The 20,120-nt window shown below is 35.6% G+C and overlaps 2 protein-coding genes and 1 non-coding gene across 4 annotated transcripts; 2 read left to right on the top strand and 1 right to left on the bottom strand.

The window, feature by feature from the left end:
• Positions 1–638: 638 nt before the first annotated feature.
• On the top strand, positions 639–5,624 carry LOC104087730 (lipid phosphate phosphatase delta). 2 transcript variants are annotated; one of them, XM_009592287.4, is made up of 8 exons: positions 639–972; positions 1,078–1,173; positions 1,254–1,328; positions 1,454–1,584; positions 2,126–2,229; positions 2,306–2,434; positions 3,748–3,863; positions 5,056–5,624. In XM_009592287.4, exons 1-8 carry the CDS (start codon positions 811–813, stop codon positions 5,464–5,466), a joined length of 1,224 nt encoding a protein of 407 aa, XP_009590582.1. In that variant the 5' UTR covers positions 639–810; the 3' UTR covers positions 5,467–5,624. The 2 variants fall into 2 exon arrangements, with proteins under 2 accessions (XP_009590582.1, XP_070053024.1); XM_070196923.1 differs by lacking the exon at positions 1,078–1,173 and having other exon boundaries at positions 670–972.
• A 5,893-nt stretch (positions 5,625–11,517) lies between these two features.
• On the bottom strand, positions 11,518–14,653 carry LOC104087731 (fatty acyl-CoA reductase 2, chloroplastic). The gene is made up of 9 exons (XM_009592288.4): positions 13,905–14,653; positions 13,608–13,711; positions 13,319–13,518; positions 13,134–13,234; positions 12,846–13,056; positions 12,588–12,749; positions 12,420–12,501; positions 11,928–12,325; positions 11,518–11,851 (listed from the first exon to the last, which is right to left on the bottom strand). The coding sequence occupies exons 1-9, from the start codon at positions 14,272–14,274 to the stop codon at positions 11,686–11,688; spliced, it is 1,794 nt and encodes a 597-aa protein (XP_009590583.1). The 5' UTR covers positions 14,275–14,653; the 3' UTR covers positions 11,518–11,685.
• Positions 14,654–19,710: 5,057 nt separating this feature from the next.
• On the top strand, positions 19,711–19,782 carry TRNAG-UCC (transfer RNA glycine (anticodon UCC)). Its single transcript has one exon. It is a non-coding gene; the product is annotated as a tRNA-Gly (tRNA).
• Positions 19,783–20,120: the final 338 nt, after the last annotated feature.

Below are 20,120 nucleotides of genomic sequence, written 5' to 3'. Positions count from 1 at the left end.
ATTATTTCATGTCTTAAATTAATACTTATTTTGTATTATTTGTCAAGAATGTCAGTGTAGTGCATATAAACATATTTCTTTTCCAAAAATATTACTCTATTGAAAAAATAAATACTACTCTTTTATTACCCTCTAAAAAAATTAGTGTGATGACCCAACTGTATCTTAATCTTTATAATTTCAATTTATTAGTTGTCCTTGTTTGTTATTTAACCACAAGAAGAAGAAGAAAAACAGAAGGTTGGGATAAACATCAATTAATTGGTTATTTTTTTGTTTGAAAAATGGAAGTGTTTCAACGGAAAGTTCAAGGGAAAAAATATGCATAGTGACAACCGACAAAAGGTAAAGGCCGGATAAAAAAACAAAAGAATAGCGAAAAACAAAAAGAAAAGAAAACAGTCTGACAAAATCCAAAGTCACTAAAACAATTAACTCATCATCACTGCCGACGGCAATTGGAATTTTTCATAATTTGTGTGTAAAATAAAAAATTGTCTTAGAGATCTTTTTATAGTCAAGTCAAACTTACTCTTTCTCTGCCAGCCAAATCCAACAGGGAAATTAGTTGTTGCCTAGAAAAATACTGTTACCATTTTTCTAAAATTTAAAACTAAAAAGGAAAACAAGAAACCAGAGAATCACTTGTTTCTCTCTCATCCCCCTGTAGTTTCAAATTTAACCTTTTTTCCTTTTAGCTGTCTCGGAAGAAATAAGGAGGAGAAACCTCTGTGGTTTCTTCAATCTAAATTCTTGAGAAAAAGGGGTAGAAGAAAATAAAAGGAGAAATTTGAAAAAAAAAATATAGAGATGGAGAGCATCCCAGGGTGGGAGGTGGCGTTTTTGTGTGGAATTGCAACATGGGTTGTTTTGTCTTCAATTTTTAATGTGACCCAAAAGACTAGATCTTTCACTCAACATTGGGTTTCTAGTTATGTTGTTTCTGGCACCCCCATTACTTTAAGGATCCAGGTTTGCTTCACAATATGCAAAATTCTGGAGATTTTATGATAAAGTTTATGTCTTTTCTGAATTCTGTTTGATGGGGTTTTCTCTCTTCTTTTTTTTTTTTTGTAGAAATATCAGCACAAATATTTGGATGCCTTGTTTTCTGGTCTTTCTTGTGTTGTTTCTGTGCCTTTCTACACTGCTTTCCTTCCCTTGCTATTCTGGGTATGTTTTTCAGTTTTACATTTGGAGCTCAAAAGTTTAAAGCTTTCTGTTGTAAGTTTAAGGCATTTTTTATGTTGCAGAGTGGACATTGCAAATTGGCTAGACAGATGACCCTTTTGATGGCCTTCTGTGATTATGTTGGTAACTGCATAAAGGTACTCTCTTTTCTATTAACTTTACTTATCTTGTCAGTTTTAATTTTGTTAGGTCATGGTTGGTTTAATAATGAGCTAAATGTGTCATTTCCAAAATAATAATACTAAGCTAAATGTGTGTGCAGGATGTGGTATGTGCTCCTAGACCCAGTTCATCAGTTGTTAGGAGAATAACGGCGACCGAAGATGAGAAAGAAAATGCTCTGGAATATGGACTTCCTTCTTCACACACCCTCAACACTGTCTGCTTGTCAGGGTACACCTCTTCTTTATGTTGTGCCACTTGATATCTGCATTGATGGAATTAGCTGAAGATTCCTATAGATTGGTGTGTGCACATTATATCCGTCATATGTGCTGAGAACTTAACGATATTGTGATCTAGGAAAAATCAATAATGTTTCACGTCAAAGAGAGTTACTGTTTCGACAGGCATAGATCTATATTTCTCTTCCTAAGGTGAAAAACTTAATGCTTCTTTCGCATTATTGATAAAAAAACATATGTTTACTACTTCTGAGGGAGAATAGTCCGGCAGTACTTTGATCATGTTTCTTTTTGTGGTTGGCCAAAATGGTTTATCAAGTGTTTGAATATGCCCATTCCTCCAAACATTTTCTTTTCTGTGAATTGGTGGCCAGAAGGGGCAGTATCCAACCACCTCTTGGGTTGTAATGTATACTATAGAGAAGGAAAAATACTCAACGTGCTGCATTTTTGGTAGCAAAATGCTTTACTCATGCCTCATCTAATCAGCATATTCTTACTCCTCTTATTCTCTTTTATGGATAAATCAGGTTCCTTCTTCAGTACATCTTATCCTACACACAAAATGAAGATGCCATTATTGGATTAGCTGGATTTGCAGTCGTTTGTTTGTTTGTTTTCTTGATTGCAGTAGGTAAGTTTTACCTTGCACAAGGCTCCTATCTTTCTTCTTTAAAACGTCCAGGATTGAATATTTGCTTATTTATCAGGAAGAATATACCTGGGAATGCACAGCTTGATTGACATCATTGGGGGTCTAGCTTTCGGATTGGCAATCCTGGCATTTTGGCTCTCTGTTCACAAATGCATTGATGATTTCGTAGTCTCGGGGCAAAATGGTATGTGTGCTGCTACCTGTTTGAATTTGCTTTGGTCTTAAATGGATATGGAGTCAGGTTCTTAATGTATTGGCGTAAAGGTTCTTAATGTATTGGCATCTGTCGGAAAATCCTCTTGTTCTTCATATATCGGGTGTTATAACCTCAGAGCTGGATGAGAGAAGACATAGCTCTTTGCACCAATATCGATGGTAGATTTTTTGGACGGCCTTTTGCGGACTTTCTTTGAGTTCTTTCATAATAAAAGAGTATAAATCAGTCATTACAGACAGATATAATCGCTTTAAGTTCCCTCTTGAGCATGAAGATGCCCTGTGCTCTGCTTCAATATCATTTTCCCCTGAATCCTAATGAGGGGCTTTGTCAGTATTTGGTTCTTATCAAGGATTTGAATGAAAGTTTGATATGGGTAGACTGAACCTAACTTTTAATAATGCCCATATTCAGCAGCAAATTTTATCGAAGAGCAAATATTTTCTGCTTAAAATCTGATGCTATATATCTAGTATCCGTTGGCGAAAAATAACATAAAGTTTAATGCGCATGCAATTAGCTGACTCAATAAATTCAGTTATTGTCATTAGGCAACTCCTGCAGTCATATTAAGATAGCTTAATTTGTATGTGCAATTTTGTCTCGTAACAATGCTTGTTTTATCCCTACCAGTCAATTTGAAAGAATTGTGTTCTTCGCATAACCCCCAAAAACTCTATGCTGGGAAAGCTAGATGCTTCACCTCGGTTAACCCCAGCGCTTCAGTGCAGGCTGAATGTCTTAAGGAGGACAACACTAAACAAGAAAATAGAGATATCGAGGATATACTAATTGTTAAGGAAACTTTATTGATGAATGTTAATGATAAGGTAGGAAGATTTGAAGTTTAGTAAAAGAAAATTAGTCACTAATTTGAACTAGGAACTTGCATCTAAATCAGAAATTTAAAATGATCTTTGAATTTGATTTACATGGTTTGTAATTCTTTGGTCCGTATAAGTAGTGAACATATTTACAATTATTATTTTGCAATATATATTTTAATCTATTTCTTTCATTTGCGCTCTTTTTCAGTAACGCTCATGCTTTAATTGCTCTTAAAGTCCTAATAGATGTTTGACGCTTTTCTATGCTTTTTGCCTTTGATTCACTGGAAAGAACATTGGTTATGAGAAAATTCTATCTTTTGATTATTTAAGAAAGAAGAAAGTCAATTCTTTGACAAATGGGAGTTTTTCCAAATTTTTATATCATCTTTATTGCATATTTGCATGATTATATATCTTGTCCGTAGTTCTGAGATTTGGCATCTTTTGCAGTTTCATCCTTCTGGGCTGTGCTCAGCTTCTTATTGCTCTTTGCTTACCCAACACCGGAGATGCCAACTCCAAGTTTTGAGTTCCACACAGCCTTCAATGGTGTGGCATTGGGAATTGTAAGCACACAACAGTATTTCCTTGACTTTATCTTGTGAAGTTCATTTTTCTTCTTCCACCTATTCCTTTGTTGAGACCTCCCACTGAGATTTGTGTTCATTGACCAGATTGTTTCAGTATGTTTGCATAAAATTTGTAGAACTGAAAAATGACTGTATAGCGAAAAATGTGGGCAACAGCTATATCTCTGTGCTTAGCATATGATTGTAATATTTTGCTTCTCCTGATTCATAGTTCATGTGAATCAGTTATCTAGATATATAAAAAAAGGAGATATTGTTTTGCGAAGTTACTTCTTCCGTGCTGCTTTTCTCCTTGATGAGTTAGTCAGAAGGTAGTCGTCTATTTAGAAAGTGATTGTCTTTGGACAATTTGTTGGAGAAAATGGACTTTCGACTGTTCAACCTAACATTTTCTTTTACTCTTAGTAAACTTGTTATTTGTCGCACTTTGACTTGTATGATTAACATGGTTCTGTTGGTAGTCATCAAACTCCATTTAAATTGAATGACTAATAGTGCAAAGGCATCTTAGGATTAAATATTGGTGCGGGTAGGCTGTCCTGAATTAGAAGCCATTTTGTGTTGCTACCTTGGTCTTGGTAGCCAAAAAATAAAGAGTATGCATGCTATTTATTGGCTATCAACGAAACAACTAGATATGTCAAGGAGTAGCATAAGTGTCCAATTCCTCCTCTCATATTTCGTTCGCATAGCTATTATTTAAGCAAAAAATGGAATAAGTAGAATTGTTGGAGAGGGAGAGAGAGGTGTCTGCTCTTTTCCTTGTAGGTCCACAGTCAATCTTAACTTGTGTCTTCTGCTCAAGCGCCATCCTTTTTGATTCCTACTCCTGTTTACATTCCTGCTCAACACCTCACTCTCTCTGGGGATGAGGGCTAATAATCCTGTAGACCTTAGTTATTGTGGATTCAAATGTTTAGGATTGAGGAAGAACTACTTGGTATTGGTTTTCTCTATGAGAGTTCACGTAATGAATTTCATTCCTTTTGTTCTAACTTTTGGCAAGGTTACTGGCAGTAATTTGCTTTTAGTTATGATGCATGTCCTTGTGCTCTGCCTTTTTTTGTTTTCTGGACGTAAGAAAGGATGAAACGATCTCTTATAGAAGATAGGTGTACAGGGTAATTGCAAGTGTCTCTAATTTCATGAAAAAAATTCTTCTGTCCAGGTAATTGGCGTCCAGCAGACATATCATCAGTTCCATCATGAGAGTGTTCCTCGTGTCTTCACTCCCCATCTTTCTTTTCCTGCATTTTTGGGAAGAATGCTAGTAGGATATCCGACGATACTCCTTGTGAAGTTCTGTAGCAAGGCTCTAACCAAATGGATGCTTCCCATACTTGCCAGTGCGTTGGGTATCCCAGTGAGATCAACCAGCTACGTCCCATCACTAAGCTTTTCAGCTTCCGCTAAAAAGTCAGATGAAATAAAGCAAGCAGGTTATATTCAAAAGCTATTATTTTTCTCCCGTCAGGACTCGTTTGACGTGGATACTGGTATAAGGCTCCTTCAGTACACTGGTCTTGCATGGTCTGTGGTGGATCTTGTGCCTTCTCTATTCTCTCACCTAAGCCTATGATGCTTGGCATATCATGTATAATAGAACATATTTTTTGTGTTGATATGTAGGAATACGTTCTTAGCTGACCATATTGAACTCTTGTATGACAATTTTGAACTTGTGTAATATATCATTACTAATGAAAATGAGGTATATTCTGCGGGTTCCGAAAGCAATACTCTCATCTCAATTCAAAGAGGATTGTTTGATCTGTAGAGAGATAATTCGAAAAATATTATCCCCTATTTAGTTCAAGGATCGGGTATGGGATAATTGTTGGAATTAGATTTTCTTATGTGATTTACAAATCTATTATTATTAGCAACTTAATAACATTTAATTCGGACAACAAAAAACATATAAAAATAGATGATGTGGTTTAGTTGTGCTGATTTAGCTTCTCTTTACTCTAAAAGTAAATAGAATATTGAAAATCATTGAATTTGTTTGTTTGTTAATCAACAGTGTGCTTGACGCACTACCCACTTACACCATGTCTCTATTTCCAGCTCCTCCTCCAGTGCTGAAACGCATGGACAAATTAAGGAGAGATTTTCTTTGGAATGGCAATAAACTATCAAAGCCTATTTGCCTTGTAAATTGGAAAACAGTCATCAGAAACAAAAGGAAGGGGGTCTGGGAATGAAGAACCTTAAGAATCATAATGAAAGTCTTGTGATGATTCAACAGGGAGGAAAATGCACTTTGGAGGAGAACTTTGGTGGAAAAGTTTTCGTTGGACAATCCATGGCGCACCAAAGAGTGGAGAGGGTAGGCCTCTTGCTACAAATGCTAAGCAACGCTGTTTTGGACCACAGCAAAATGGACTCTATCAGTTGGAAGGGTCACTCCAAGGGCATTTTTCCAGTTAAAAGTTGTTACAATATGCTAGGTTTTAGCAACAGTGAGTTATGGCCTTGGAAAAAAATATGGTACAACATGGCACCTTTAAAGGTTTCTTGCTTCTCTTGGATTGTCGCTAAGGAGGCATGCCTCATAGAAAACAATCTCCAGAAGAGGGGTTTCAAGCTGTGCAGCAGATGTCTTTTATGTGAAGAACAATCTGAAGATGTTACCCCCCTTTTTCTGCATTGCAACGTTACAAACCATTTATGGAACATGTTCTTTTCAATATTTGGTATGTCTTGGACCATGCCTAGCTCCATTTTAGAATTGCTGAAGTGCTGGACCAGGGAGGGTCTATGCAAGAAAGCTCAAAAGACCTGGAACACTGTTCCTCAAGTTATCTAGTGGTCTGTCTGGCTTGAAAGAAACATTAGAATTTTTGAAGAAATTTATAGTGCCTTAAACTTAATTGCATTTTGTTGATCGCTTTTTGGTGCAAACTGGTTCTTGTACCAGATGTAGATGATATTTTAGACGCAATTGCTGATTTGCACAACCTGTAATTACGCCCGTTGCACTGGCTTAGTGCAAATATTTATACAATATATATTATTTACCCATAAAAAAACAAAATATGATAGGCCTTGAAGATTACTGTCACGACCCCAATTTCCCTCCGTAGAATGTCGTGACGGCACCTAGTCTCTAAAACTAGGTAAGCCTAACACTTGCTGAATTAATAGAAGAATTTGATTAACAATTAATAATGATGAAATAGAGCCTTGTTACACAACTTACAATTCTCAAAACCGATAGTACAAGTTATAAGCTCTACTGAGTTTACTACAAAAACCTCTAAATACAACTGTTTCGAAATAGAGATAAACAGTGCAAGTACAATACAAAAGGTGACTCCGAGGCTTGTGAACGCAACAACAAGTTTACTTGAGTTTCCACAACAAGATCCGTATAGCTAGCTACGATCGACTGACTCCGAATTACCTGGATCTGCGCAAAAATGTGCAGAAGTGTAGTATGAGTATACCACAGCGGTACCCAGTAAGTATCAAGACTAACCTCAGTGGAGCAGTGACGAGGGAAAGTCAAGACACCTACTGGACTAGATAACCTGAACAAATATAGGTATAGAACTAACAGAGTATGATACTCTACAGAACTACGCATAATGACAACAATAATACGGTGCTTGCAGTAGGAAGTAGAAGCAACAATTTGCAGCGGGATACCACAAGTAATAACACAGTAGAGTAAGCTGGACACAGTTTAAATCCGGTGAAAAACAAGCAAAGGAAAGACAAGTAGCAACTTGATAGGAATAATTGCTTTCGCACCAGGTTTATTCAATAATCCCCACGAGGTACCAAACCTCAAAACTCACACAATTCACGGGTCCCAATTCACGAACACTAATCACTTGGCATCTCGTGCCCTCGTTATAACTGATAACTGCAAGGACGACTTACGTACCAATATAACCAATCTCACATATAAGACAAGTAGACGGAGTACGTACAGATGATCGGTAGCATCAGTGTTCATCTTCTTAAACCGATAGGGTGGTAAAGTACGTGTATGCTTGTGCAAGTGTTCTATCAAGTTCGGGCCAACGAATAAGAGTAGAGAAAAATGAACGACACATAAGGAACGATCCTCACAATTTGCACCAAGTAAAACTCACACAGGTTAGGCACGCCACTACATAAATATCAACAACAACAACAATGCCCCGAGGCCATCACAAGTTATCACAAATCAATCCCCGACATAGCCCATCTTGTCTCGTCACGTGCACAATAATAAAGTAAATGCCTACCTTGTCTCGCCGCACACGCATAATAATTTTTCCACCTTGTCTCGCCACATGCGCAAACCCACATATATAGCCCGCCTTGTCACGCCGCATGTGCATATATCAATAGTAACAATAGCACGGCAGAAACCTCGTGCAAACAACCGAACAAACCTCCCAACAATATCACGTGCCAAAAACACAACATCACGATAGAATGACTTTCACAATATGTACTCATATACCACAACATTTCATATAAACAGTGTCAATACCACAACCGCACGTAGCCCTCGGCTCAATAAACTGAGTACAACAACAACAACAACAATAATAGCACAAGAATACGACAAGTAAATCAACTCAAGAGCTTTGGATCACAAAGAAGCGGTAGAACGAGCTCACAAAGAATAAACACAATAGGGAATACTAGCCTCAATAAGAATGGCTCAACAAGGGAGAAATAATATGTAACAAATTATTCTAAATACGGATGAGGCAACTACGTTAAAGGATAACTATACTTCGTTTAGGGTTGAGCAATTACGAAGAGATGCAATAAATTCAATTAAGGATAAGCAACGGAAAGGATAGCATGTCAATCGAAGAGGCAACAACTTCAGTTAAGGCACACAATAGTCAAATAGGCAATAAAGGTTGAACATGAAGCAATTAATTCCAATCAAGACACGTAGAGTGAAACTAGTAACTGGGAAACTTAACATAACAAAACAACTTCATATCTAATTAACATAAGAACCTAAGAGCCCTAAAGGTCAACTTTCCATAAATCAATCACGTACTCGTCACCTCGCGTACACGGACTTCACATGACACAATTAGCACCAGAGACTCAATACCTAAGGGGTAGTTTCCCCCACACAAAGTTAGGTAAGATACAAAGTTAGGCAAGATACTTACCTCAAAGAAGCTAGACCGATACACTAAAAAGACCTTCTCGAGTGAAACAACCTCCGAACGACTCAAATCTAGCCAAAATAACTTCAAATCATAAATAAACTCATAGGAAACTATTCCGGATAGTAAAGTTTCGATTTTTAATTAAAACTAAAAAGTCAATCCAAAAGTCAACCCCCAGGCCCGCACCTCAGAACCGGACCAAAATTACAAAATTTGAACACTCATTCGATAACGAGTCCAACCATACAAGAATTACTCAAATCCGACCTCAAATCGCCTTTAAAATCCCCAAAATTTAGTCTAAGAAGTTTTCATAATTTTTCCCCAAATTTTCAACTCAAATCACTAATTAAATGATGAAAATAACAATGAATTCGTGTAATATAGCCAAAACCGAGTGAGAATCACTTACCCCGATAATTTTCTTGAAAAATCCACGAAAAATCGCCACAAACCGAGGTCTCTAGGTCCAAAAATAAAAAATGAGATGAAACCCTCATTTATATGGTACCACATCTGACCTCCAAGTGCTGACCGCACATTTTTTGTGCGGTCCGCACATTCTAAGTTCCGCGGCTGCAATCCAAATTGTGCGGCCGCACTTCAGCAGCATTTGCACTACCAGGCTTTAGTAAATTGAGCATAACTTTTTGTACATATATCCAAATGATTAATGGTTTATCTTTCTGGAAACTAGACGCAAATGGCTACAACTTTCATTTTTGAATCATCTCCAAATTTCTTATATATTAAAAGATACAAGCTTCCGAAGTGAGACCATCAAACTTGCAGATTCCCCTTTCTGCGGCCGCAAGAGGATTTCTGCGGTCCGAACATTTTCTACTGCGATTTGCACATTTTCCACTGCCTCCGCACTTTGGGAGTTTGCGGCCGCACACCAGCACTCCAAAAATATGCCCTCCGCACTTCAACTGCTCCTGAACACCATCAAAGTGCCGAAGTGCCCAAACTTGTTCAAAACTCACCCGAAACACACCCGAGGCCCCCGGGATCTCAACCAAACATACTAACAAGTCCTAAAACATAACACGGACTTGCTCGAGGCCTCAAACCACATCAAACAACGTCGAAACTACGAATCACATCACAAATTGAACTCATGAATTTCTAAATCTTCCAGCTTCCAAAACTCGTGTCGAAACATATCAAATCAACTCGAAATGACGTCAAATTTTTTCATGCAAGTCCCAAATGACATGACGGAGCTAATCCAACTCTCGGAATCGCATTCCGACCCCGATATCACCAAATTTAACTCTCGGTCAAACCTCCCAACCTTCCAAAACTTCAACTTTCCATTTTTTTGCTGAAATCCTTCAAATTACTCTACGGACCTCCAAATCCAAATCCGGACGCACGACTAAGTCCAAAATCACCATACGGAGTTATTGAAATCATCAAAACGTCATTTTAGTGTCGTCTACATAAAAGTTAAAACTCCGGTCAACTCTTACCGCTTAAGCTTCTAAAACAAGAACCCTTCTTCCACATTGACCCCGAATCATCCGGAAACCGAACTTGACCACATACGCAAGTCATAACACGTAATACGAAGCTGCTCGAGACCTTAAGCCGCCAAACGGGACGCTAATTCTCAAAACAACCGGTCGGGTCGTTACAATTATAATGGTGAATCGTGTGATGGGAAACCTTCCCGCATAATTCTAAGAGTACTGAATTAGAATGGGAGATTTACCACCTTATCATTGCATGCAAGTGTTTTCCATAGTTCAATAAGGAAAAGAGAGAAGAGCAGCCGATTAAATATATTAAATCCTGATTCGATCTTCATACTTTCCCGGTGTCATAGGTTACCTTTATATCTTTCTCTGCCATGACATGCCTAAGTAGGGTGTCCACTTTTGTGTGATTCATGAAAGCCAGGCTATCACACTCTTGGGTATTCGGGAATATATAGAAGGGTATCCTAAAGCTACTTCTATCCCCATTTTTGAACTTTTCTAGTGTCATTAGGTTACCTTTCAATCTTCTCCCCTCCCCTGTGACATACCTAAGTCGGTTGTCAGCTATCATATTTACAGGGATCCAGGCATGGTAGGGTCTTTATCCTGATTCCTGAAGCTAATCCAGGATAAAAGAGGTAGAAGTGGAGGTAGTGTTGGAGTAATATTTGTGAAATTCTCTAAGTTCCAACCCAGTTCCAACAATGCACTTCTCGGCACATCATCGGTAGGGGAAAGCGGAACTGCTTGATGCTGTATACTAAATACAACAAGCCCAATTCACATCATTATGCTCAATAAAAGGAACAACTCTTCAAAAACCCAGGGTGATCCGACCCCTTCGACACTTTTTTCGCTATATACCCCCTCCATCCTTCGGAAGTGGAAGAAAGGGTAGTCTAATTTGACTACATAGTAGGGCCCCAGAACGCTAATGTTTTTCCTTATAAATACAAAGAACTAAATAAGTGTATAACCTAGGCTGCACGTATATTTCTAATCCATGTAGAAGCTGAAGAACCCTAAACATTTTTCATGGTAGACTTACATTGAAGTGATATTACATCAGTGATATGATTTATTAATTGAAATGATATTACATCAGTGATCCTTGATTTTGTCCGGAAATCATTAGTCTATACTTGTATTACAGTAAGATGCAGAAACTTAAAGGGATTAACTGCATGATCCTCTTCCTTTCATCACATGCTTCCTTAGCCCTGGAATGTGGACGTTAGAGATGTAATCTTTCCAATCTATGTTCTCTACATCAAATCCAAATTGCCATCTTTCTTCTTTAGACATGCATTCCATCAACCTTTGAGTATTGCTGTTGTCAAATCTGGAAATTTTGGAATTTTCGTTTAGTTTCATGACAAACTTTATATATGCATAGGGTTATGTTCTTAAACTCTTACCTTCCTCCATAGAAAGTGTACGGTTCATAGATATTAGCCAAGTACTTTGCTTGCTCCACTGACTTTCTACAGATATTCTCAAGTTTCTTGGACAAGTTGCCGTTTGGATCAGCCAAATCTGTTAGGCCACTCCTGTTAATGGCGTCTTGCCAAAGGTGGGACGAAAAATCCTCCATGGATCTCAGCAGCGTCATCTTTGGAACATGAATTGGTCTTCCTTTGGAATCGATGTATGGTGAATGATTGAAGTGATCAAATAGCATTCTTGCCAAGTCCTTGAAGACTAATGGATTTACAGCAGATGAAGCAACCTGGTAAACACTACTTCCTGTTTTTCCTTCTGTCCCATGTTTTGCCATGGCTGCCAACGTTGCATTCACAACCATGTCAGCTGGAACCTATAAGAGACACAAAAATATTGTTGATTACACACTACCCTTTATATTACGATTCATCTGCAATAAAATTAAATCACTGGCTTGAAGAACTTGCCACATCAAGAACTCCATTAGGGTCTACAAGAAATCCTGTGAGTTGCCCTTTACCATAGTACAAAATGATTGGATCCATCATCCTGCATAAGATTTCAAGGTTAATATTATTCGGAAATTACGTTAGCTTAAGGTAAATGGAAGTGGTCTTTTAGGTTAAGTAGAATACCTGCTCCCTTCCATCCATCCTGGAAATGGTTCCTTGTAGGTGCTCTCAATGACACTTGGTCGAATAATAACTACCGGAATATCACCTCTCATGCTGTCTATCATCATCTCTCCCATTGCCTTTGTGAATACATAAGTATCTTGCCAACCAAATTTGTTTGCTCTGATCAATTCAAAACTCTTTGTTAAGCAAATAAGTTGTGTTTATATATTTCTTAAAGTTTATAATGAAGCAAATGTCTAGTGTTGTTATATATACCTCTCTAAACCAATTTCTTTCATTTTCTGAGTCACTGAATTGTTGTCTAGAGCTTGTTTAGTCTCCAAAACTAACTTTATCTCATCTTCAACATTCAAAAAGGGGAAGGAGTTGTGATTGACTCCAGAGAGAAGATTCTCCCTTGCTATACTATCTCCAACGCAGAATGGCTTTTCCATAATTCTACCTTGTCGCTGTCCATTTACATAAGCTGTTTCCAACATGAAACAATCCAGTAAATCGATAGACACATCATTTTAGTTGAATAAGATCAACAGTGTAACTTGCCTGTAGATACTTGAAGAAAGAGTTTAAGATTGTGGCATTGTTTTGCAAAGTTCATAAGGCGGCTTGGTCCTCCAGTGTTTATATCAAGTGCAATATCGTACCTGACTTTCATTACATATTTGTTAGATATACTTGAGAAAATATGGAAAGACATACACAATTCCAAATGTAAAATTTCCATCAACCTTTCATCAAAAGTTGTATTAGCAGCTGAATTCACAATTATGTCAACCTCTTTGGCCATCATTTTGGATGTATCTTCATCAATTCCAAGATTAGACTCACAAACATTTCCTACCACAGGTACCAACTTGTTCAACATGAAAGTCTGATAAGATTTCCCATGGACTTGTTTGAGGGACTTGAATATATCAGCACTCAGGATCTAACAGTCCAAACATGTGAAAAAACTATGTTAAAGGTTGAAAAGGACCAAAACATAAAAATATTATGACTAAATAAGATTATGCATACTTCATTCTTCAATCTCTTCATAGCATGTTCTTTGTTTTTTGCCTTGATCAAGATGAATATTTTGTTCACATCAGGTGCTGTCCTCAACATCTTCTCAATTAGAACTGAATTTCCAGCAGAGCGAAAAAGGTGTTAGGAAAATCAATAGCATAGAAAGAAAAAATGAACAACAACAATCTCAATCCCAAGCCAATTGGGGTCGGCTATATGAATTATCACTGTCCATATTGCCTCATTTAAGCTCATCTTAGTCTAATACGACATCAAGAAAAAAAAAAATTATGCATTGGAAATAACCTTTTCCCAGAAAACCAGTTGCACCAGTAATGAGAAATGATTTGCCTCTCAGAAACTTGGTAATGCCTATACCATCATCATGCCTTTCGTAAGGCACCAAATCTTTCACCTTAATTTCAGCTTGGCTGCTACCATTTGAACTCAAAACCAAACTTCCTGCAGCCTCCATTAAAGCTGTGCTATGATCCGAGCTAATCACCGATGACCTCTCACTTATAAGAGAAGACAATTTTATAGCATTTGTACCACTACTTTGGCAATATATCATGTTGTCAACTTTCTTGGGAGGGCATCTTCTGGAATTATTAGACAATTTCAAAGCAGTTCTTGATATAACAGAGCAAGAACTTAGAGTGCTCAAAGCCTCCATTGATGCAAAGGAAAAGAAGAAAAAAAAGTTTAAAGGAAAATAGCAGGAAAGGTTATAGCTATGAGGTGCAAAGATGGCCTGCAACCTCTACTAGCTAGCTAATCACTGTTTTCTTGATTTTTTCTTTTTTCTTTTTTACTTTTCCTTTCCTTAAAGAAAAGACAGTGAGAAACAAGTCAACTAACAAGTTTCTATACTATAAGTGAGTTTGGTTTGATCTAAGAGGGAGCGAAAGATTGAGGGAATGTGTAGAAAAAGAAGGTTTGGTTTAGGGATATTTAAAAGGAAGAGGAGATGAAAGTTAGGAGAATGAAAAAAAAGGCACTCTTTTTGCCTCTTTCTTCACACTTATAACCAATGGCTAACTTGGCGGGAGTAATTTATATACTTGTTCTCGTTTGATTATTCAACTTTGGTGTATAAAAAAGTCAAGAAAGTATATAAGAATAAAGAGTGTGATAATTGTGGGAAGAAAATTGTGCTAGAAAGTTATCACCAGTAGCGGAGTCAAAATGGGAAATGGCACCATTGGTCAGCTATTTTAGTGTGGAGAAAACATTACTATTACTTTCCATTCTTATAGACCAAACATTATTAATTTTTCATTCTTACAACTTGTGACTTAATATGTGGAAACATAGGGCGGAATGTTGTATGTATCATGATTCATGGCCATGGGGTAGGACGTTAGCCATATAAATTTGTGGAAGCAGAGGGTGGAGTATTTTACCTATCATAGGCATGGGGAAATGACACTTTCGCTCTAGATTAGTTCAGAATTAATAGTCTTTTAGAGGAGCTGTATTATAGTGTTTAATATATAGCTGAATAAGATTGACTTCCACCTTGACATGATTAAACTTGATTTGCAAAAGAAAAAGCACACGGTCTATTTCCTCATCATAGGAGGAGTAGATTGCAATTGCTGCCTCAATGGCCAGATCTTCCATATGTGATTGAAGAGCTCAAGGTGGAAAATGCCTTTGATTTAGAGAACTAGCCATCCATATTTTTGGCGAACCCTAATAAACAACATAGGTATGCTAGGCATTAACGTCTTTACTCCTCCTATGAAGGTTTTTAAAGACCTCTAGGTTAGTTCAGAATTAATAGTCTTTTAAAATACAACCCCTTTTTTGTACACTAGTAAGATGTTAAAGATATACTATTTTCTTTGTAATTAATCCGTTTCAAAAAAAATGACAGAATTATATATTTGGAAACAATTTAACTTTACCCTTAATGAGAAGTTTAATTCGCTAGTTACACAAATATCATGGCCAACAAATTAAAGTTTTTGACCTTAAGCTTTTTAAGATCATATATTTCAATAGGTGGAGGAAAAGTATACTTTCGGCCAAATACGACCTCTTGTTCGTCCCTCCTTTGGGACAATTATATTATATTAGAAGAGGGATCTTCTAGAGCTACCCCTCCCTCCCTTTTCTTGTTTTGTTAATGACTTAAGTCAAAATTGTCATCATCTTCTTGTCCTTTTTTTCACATATTATGCTACTCCGTATATATCGTTATTTGGTTAAAGAAAGTAGAATGTCAATGTGTATATTACGTTCTTGACTGCAAGTTTACTTTGAAATTTGACTATTTCTGTCCTTTGAGTCTTAGATGATAATAATATTTGACCGCACCCACTTTAGAGTTATCACGACTCATGTAGCCAAGGTTTTACATCATTTTAGTTGAACGCAACAAATTAAGTGAAGGAATTTGCGCTGTTTTTGTTCCAGAAAGTGACACCCAAAAGGCCAAAATAGTAGAATATTTGTCTTGTAAAAGACCCTCTCAATGAGGACTAGATTAACGTCCCCTATTGATGCAATTTCCTTCTCTTTTCCAATTTTATTTTTCGAATATGAATGGTCGACTACTTTGATCAACACTTGAAACAAAAGCAATCAAAAGTGATATATCATATCTGAGAAAGTTCATACATTTCATAATTTGTATATCACTACCTATAACTGCCTTTTTGAGTTAAAGTTGATTGTATAAATATTTTTTATATTTTTAGTACATCAAACTTAAACTCTTTATATAATATTCAATGAGTTATCAAGGGCTAGTAAAGAAGGTACGCATTTGAGCTGGGCTTTTTCAAAAATGGTTCGCTACACTAACAAATACCACAAAATTGCACCGATTGTTCCCCTAAGGAACTAGTCTTGAAATATTATGCCCATTTTATATTTTATTATAAAAATTAGATTTTTTCTTCACCAAGAACAATCATAGTTCAACATTTGTAGCTTTAAATTCTTGTTTCGGGGGTAGAAACTGAAAGTTAATGATCGATTATTATTAAAATTAAATGAAGATTGATAAGTTGTGTTTAAATTATTAGGTCAACACTCATATAGTAATCTATTTTAAAAATCTCAAACCTTCATTGTTGTTCCTTAGAAAGTATTGAAGAAGAGAAAATGAGTCTTCTTGATTTGGTATTATTTGACTAAATTGGTGATCGGGGATCGTTTGTGTTAGTATTTAGAGGTTTTGTTTCAAATTTGGGACATTCATAGCAGATTTGAGGCGGTTTAATCGAAATTGCAATTGTTATTTTAAAGAACACTTTGTTGAACAACACAAATAAATTATGTCGATCGGGTAGACTTTGATGAACAATTTAACAGATAGGTCGATTGTAGATAACACAAAGTCATGCAATCTGGTAGAGTTTGGTGAACAATTGAACAAGAACAAAATCATGCTAACCAGGTAGGTCAGTGAACAATTTGACAAATAAATCAAATGCAGATAATACAAAGTCATGCTAATATGGTAGAGTTTGGTAAACAATTAAAAAATCACAAAGTCATATCAATTGGGTAGAGTTTGTGAACAATTAACAATATAGGTAGAACAAATATAACAAAAAATCTTCCAATCTAGTAGAGAAATCTCTGACAAGTAATAAGTGTGTGGGGCCAAGGGTTATTTTCTAAATACTTTTAAAAAGCAAAAATAATATTTAAAGACCAGCCCCGGCCATTCATGTCAATCACCCTATTAATACTGGAGGAATTTTCAGAAATCACTATTGTTTAGTGGCTATTAATTTCTTATAGCTACCATATACATAATTACTTCCTATAGCTACTATTCAATTGTTACTGTAGTGTATTCGTTGTATTCACGCTGATGTATTCATGAATACAACAACAAAAATCGCCTAAATCACTACAGTCCAGTTGTACGCACATGTATTCACATGTATTCGCGTTGTTGTATTCATGAATACACCAACAAAAAAGCGCCTAAAATCAGGGCAGTCTAGCTGTACACGTATGTATTCACATGTATTCGCGCTGCTGTATTCATAAATACAACAGCAAAAAGCGCCTAAAATCAGGGCAGTCTAGCTGTATGCGTATGTATTCACATGTATTCGCGCCATGTATATATGAATACAGTAACGACAATCACCTTAAAAATAGGTATGTCCAGCTGTCTAATAACGAAAATAATATCAATTAGCGTGATACACTCCTAATATAACTCAACAAAATTAATTCTAATATACCTCATTATTAACCCAATTAATTAGAATGATTTTTTCAGTTGTATATAACTGCTTTATTTAGTGTGTTTCAATATATTTTTTTACTGTTGCATTCGTTAGATTCAATATTTATATTTACTGTATTTGCTATTTTATATATTCACATATATTCAAATGAATTTGTATTAACAATATTTTAGTTATTCCTAATACATGTTATTATTGTTGTATTCGGTATATTTCACTGGTTGTATCCACTGTATTTCTATTTGTATTCCGTATATTTTACTGTATTTTAAAATTAAATGTATTCACTGTTTATATTCTGTTCTATTTTAATGTTTGTATTCAGTGTATTTCAATATTTATATCCTATATTCATATATGAAAACAAGTGTATTAAGCTGTATTTAAAAAATATAAACCTTCGAAATACATAAATACATGCAAAAAATAATGTATTTATATAAAAATATAATGTATTTGAGTGAATTTGTATAGAATATAATGTGTTTGTATCATTGCATGTGACTAAATAGCAAAGAAGGGAAAAAATGTATTTATATAAAAATATAATGTATTTGAGTAAATTTGTATAGAATATAATATATTTATATAAATACATGCAAAAATACATGCAAACCTTCGAAATACATAAATACATGCAAAAAATAATGTATTTATATAAAAATATAATGTATTTGAGTGAATTTGTATAGAATATAATGTATTTGTATCATTGTATGTGACTAAATAGCAAAAAAGGGAAGAAAGTTCGCCGAAGATGGCGTTTTCCAGCAAAGCAAAATATTGTATACATTGTATTAAAACTAAAAATGGAGACGGACAAAAACCCCGACCCTCAAATATTCTATGGCATAAAAAATATTGCAGTATCCGTGTAGAGGAATCCATTGCAATATCCGACGTAGATAAAAGTCGTAGTCTCTTTCTTTCTAATATTGCAGTACAAATCCGTTGCAAATATCCGGCATAGAAACTAAGCAGTACAAATCCATTGCAATATCTGGCGTATAAACTAAGCAGGTATTTTGCTCGAAGAGAGAGGAGGAAGAGAGAGAGAGAGAGAAAGAAGAAAAAAATTGTTGGGATTTTGTGAGAAAATCGTGTGTGTTAATTGAAAGAAAGAGAGAAAGAAGAAAAAAGTTGGGAAAGAATCTTTTGTTAATTGAAAGAAAGAGAGGAAAAACATAAATAACGTATTTCATGCCTCTATAAATACTTATTTTGCTATAAAATATAAAATATAGCTATAAAAAATAATATTTTAAAATAATTTTTATTTATAATAAATAGGGTGTCTCAAAAGTCCATATTTCCAAACAATCGTTTTATATTAGAAACTTTTTAACATGGAACACTTGGTTAAGTTCAAGTACCATGAAGGCTTATACTAACGCTGATGGATTATTTCACATGATTTGTCTCTTCTTCCTTTTTTTTTTTTTTTCGTGGTTTGAATCTCTATCCATATTTTAATACAATAATATATTGAAGGTTAATTTAACAGGATAAATTGACTTGACTAGTTGACTTCTGGCTTAGTGAAGGTCAAGAGTGAAACAAGTGATGCAAATTCAACTGTTAAGAAACCGCGTTTGCTCCTCTTTATTTGACTCCTTCTATTTTGTGTATGTAAAAACTCTCCAAATTCAGAAAATAATTTCTTTTTTTTTACTTTTTTTACCATTATTCTCCTCCTTTTAACCTAGCTGCAGGCCAATTTTGATTGGCTTTATCCGAACATCCGCTACTGATGAAGAAATCTGTTCGAAAAGAAATATTTATTAAATAATAACAGCGAAAACATCCCTAGTTAAACTTCAGAGCACATAACAACACAATTTGTTAAGGACATCTTCAAAATTTTAATACAGAACTTAATAATATCAATAGCGTTTGTAGTCCAACGGTTAGGATAATTGCCTTCCAAGCAATAGACCCGGGTTCGACTCCCGGCAGACGCAATTATTTTGCATCTTTTGCTTAATTTATTTACCTATTCTGTGCATTTATTTGTTATTTATTTCTTTTATTAATGAAAATCTGCACATATCCTTTCGGTCTATAAAGTGTGGTATGTTTTTTTTGTTTGGTCAACCATGGTATGTTTATTTTGTAAGATGACAAATTGCAGGTCCAGGGTGTTTCCCTTTCTGTGCATTTATCATATATTTATTTTGCTATTTCGAAAATCTGCATTTATTCTTTCGGTGTATTTTTAAAAAGTTTGGTAGGTTTATCTAGCCCCCTTTGGCCATAAATTTTGCCAAGTTTTTTTCAAATTTATTTTGGCAAAACCTGT

The sequence above is a fragment of the Nicotiana tomentosiformis genome, chromosome 3 (genome assembly GCF_000390325.3).
Source record: "Nicotiana tomentosiformis chromosome 3, ASM39032v3, whole genome shotgun sequence".
NCBI classification, from domain to species: Eukaryota; Viridiplantae; Streptophyta; class Magnoliopsida; order Solanales; family Solanaceae; genus Nicotiana; species Nicotiana tomentosiformis.
The sequence above is the reverse complement of the archived record's forward strand: the minus strand, read 5'-3'. Positions and strand labels throughout refer to the sequence as shown.

Bases quoted from the DNA above. Each gene is read 5' to 3' on its own strand.
- LOC104087731 (XM_009592288.4), bottom strand. From the start codon at position 14,274: ATGGAGGCTTTGAGCACTCTAAGTTCTTGCTCTGTTATATCAAGAACT. The intron at 12,750-12,845 runs GTATATATAACA...TGAATTGATCAG, and splicing joins AAAGAAATTGGTTTAGAGAG to AGCAAACAAATTTGGTTGGC. The intron at 12,502-12,587 runs GTATTCTACTTA...AATCTTATGCAG, and splicing joins GGATGGATGGAAGGGAGCAG to GATGATGGATCCAATCATTT.
- LOC104087730 (XM_009592287.4), top strand. From the start codon at position 811: ATGGAGAGCATCCCAGGGTGGGAGGTGGCGTTTTTGTGTGGAATTGCA. The intron at 973-1,077 runs GTTTGCTTCACA...TTTTTTTTGTAG, and splicing joins CCATTACTTTAAGGATCCAG to AAATATCAGCACAAATATTT. The intron at 2,230-2,305 runs GTAAGTTTTACC...CTTATTTATCAG, and splicing joins TGTTTTCTTGATTGCAGTAG to GAAGAATATACCTGGGAATG.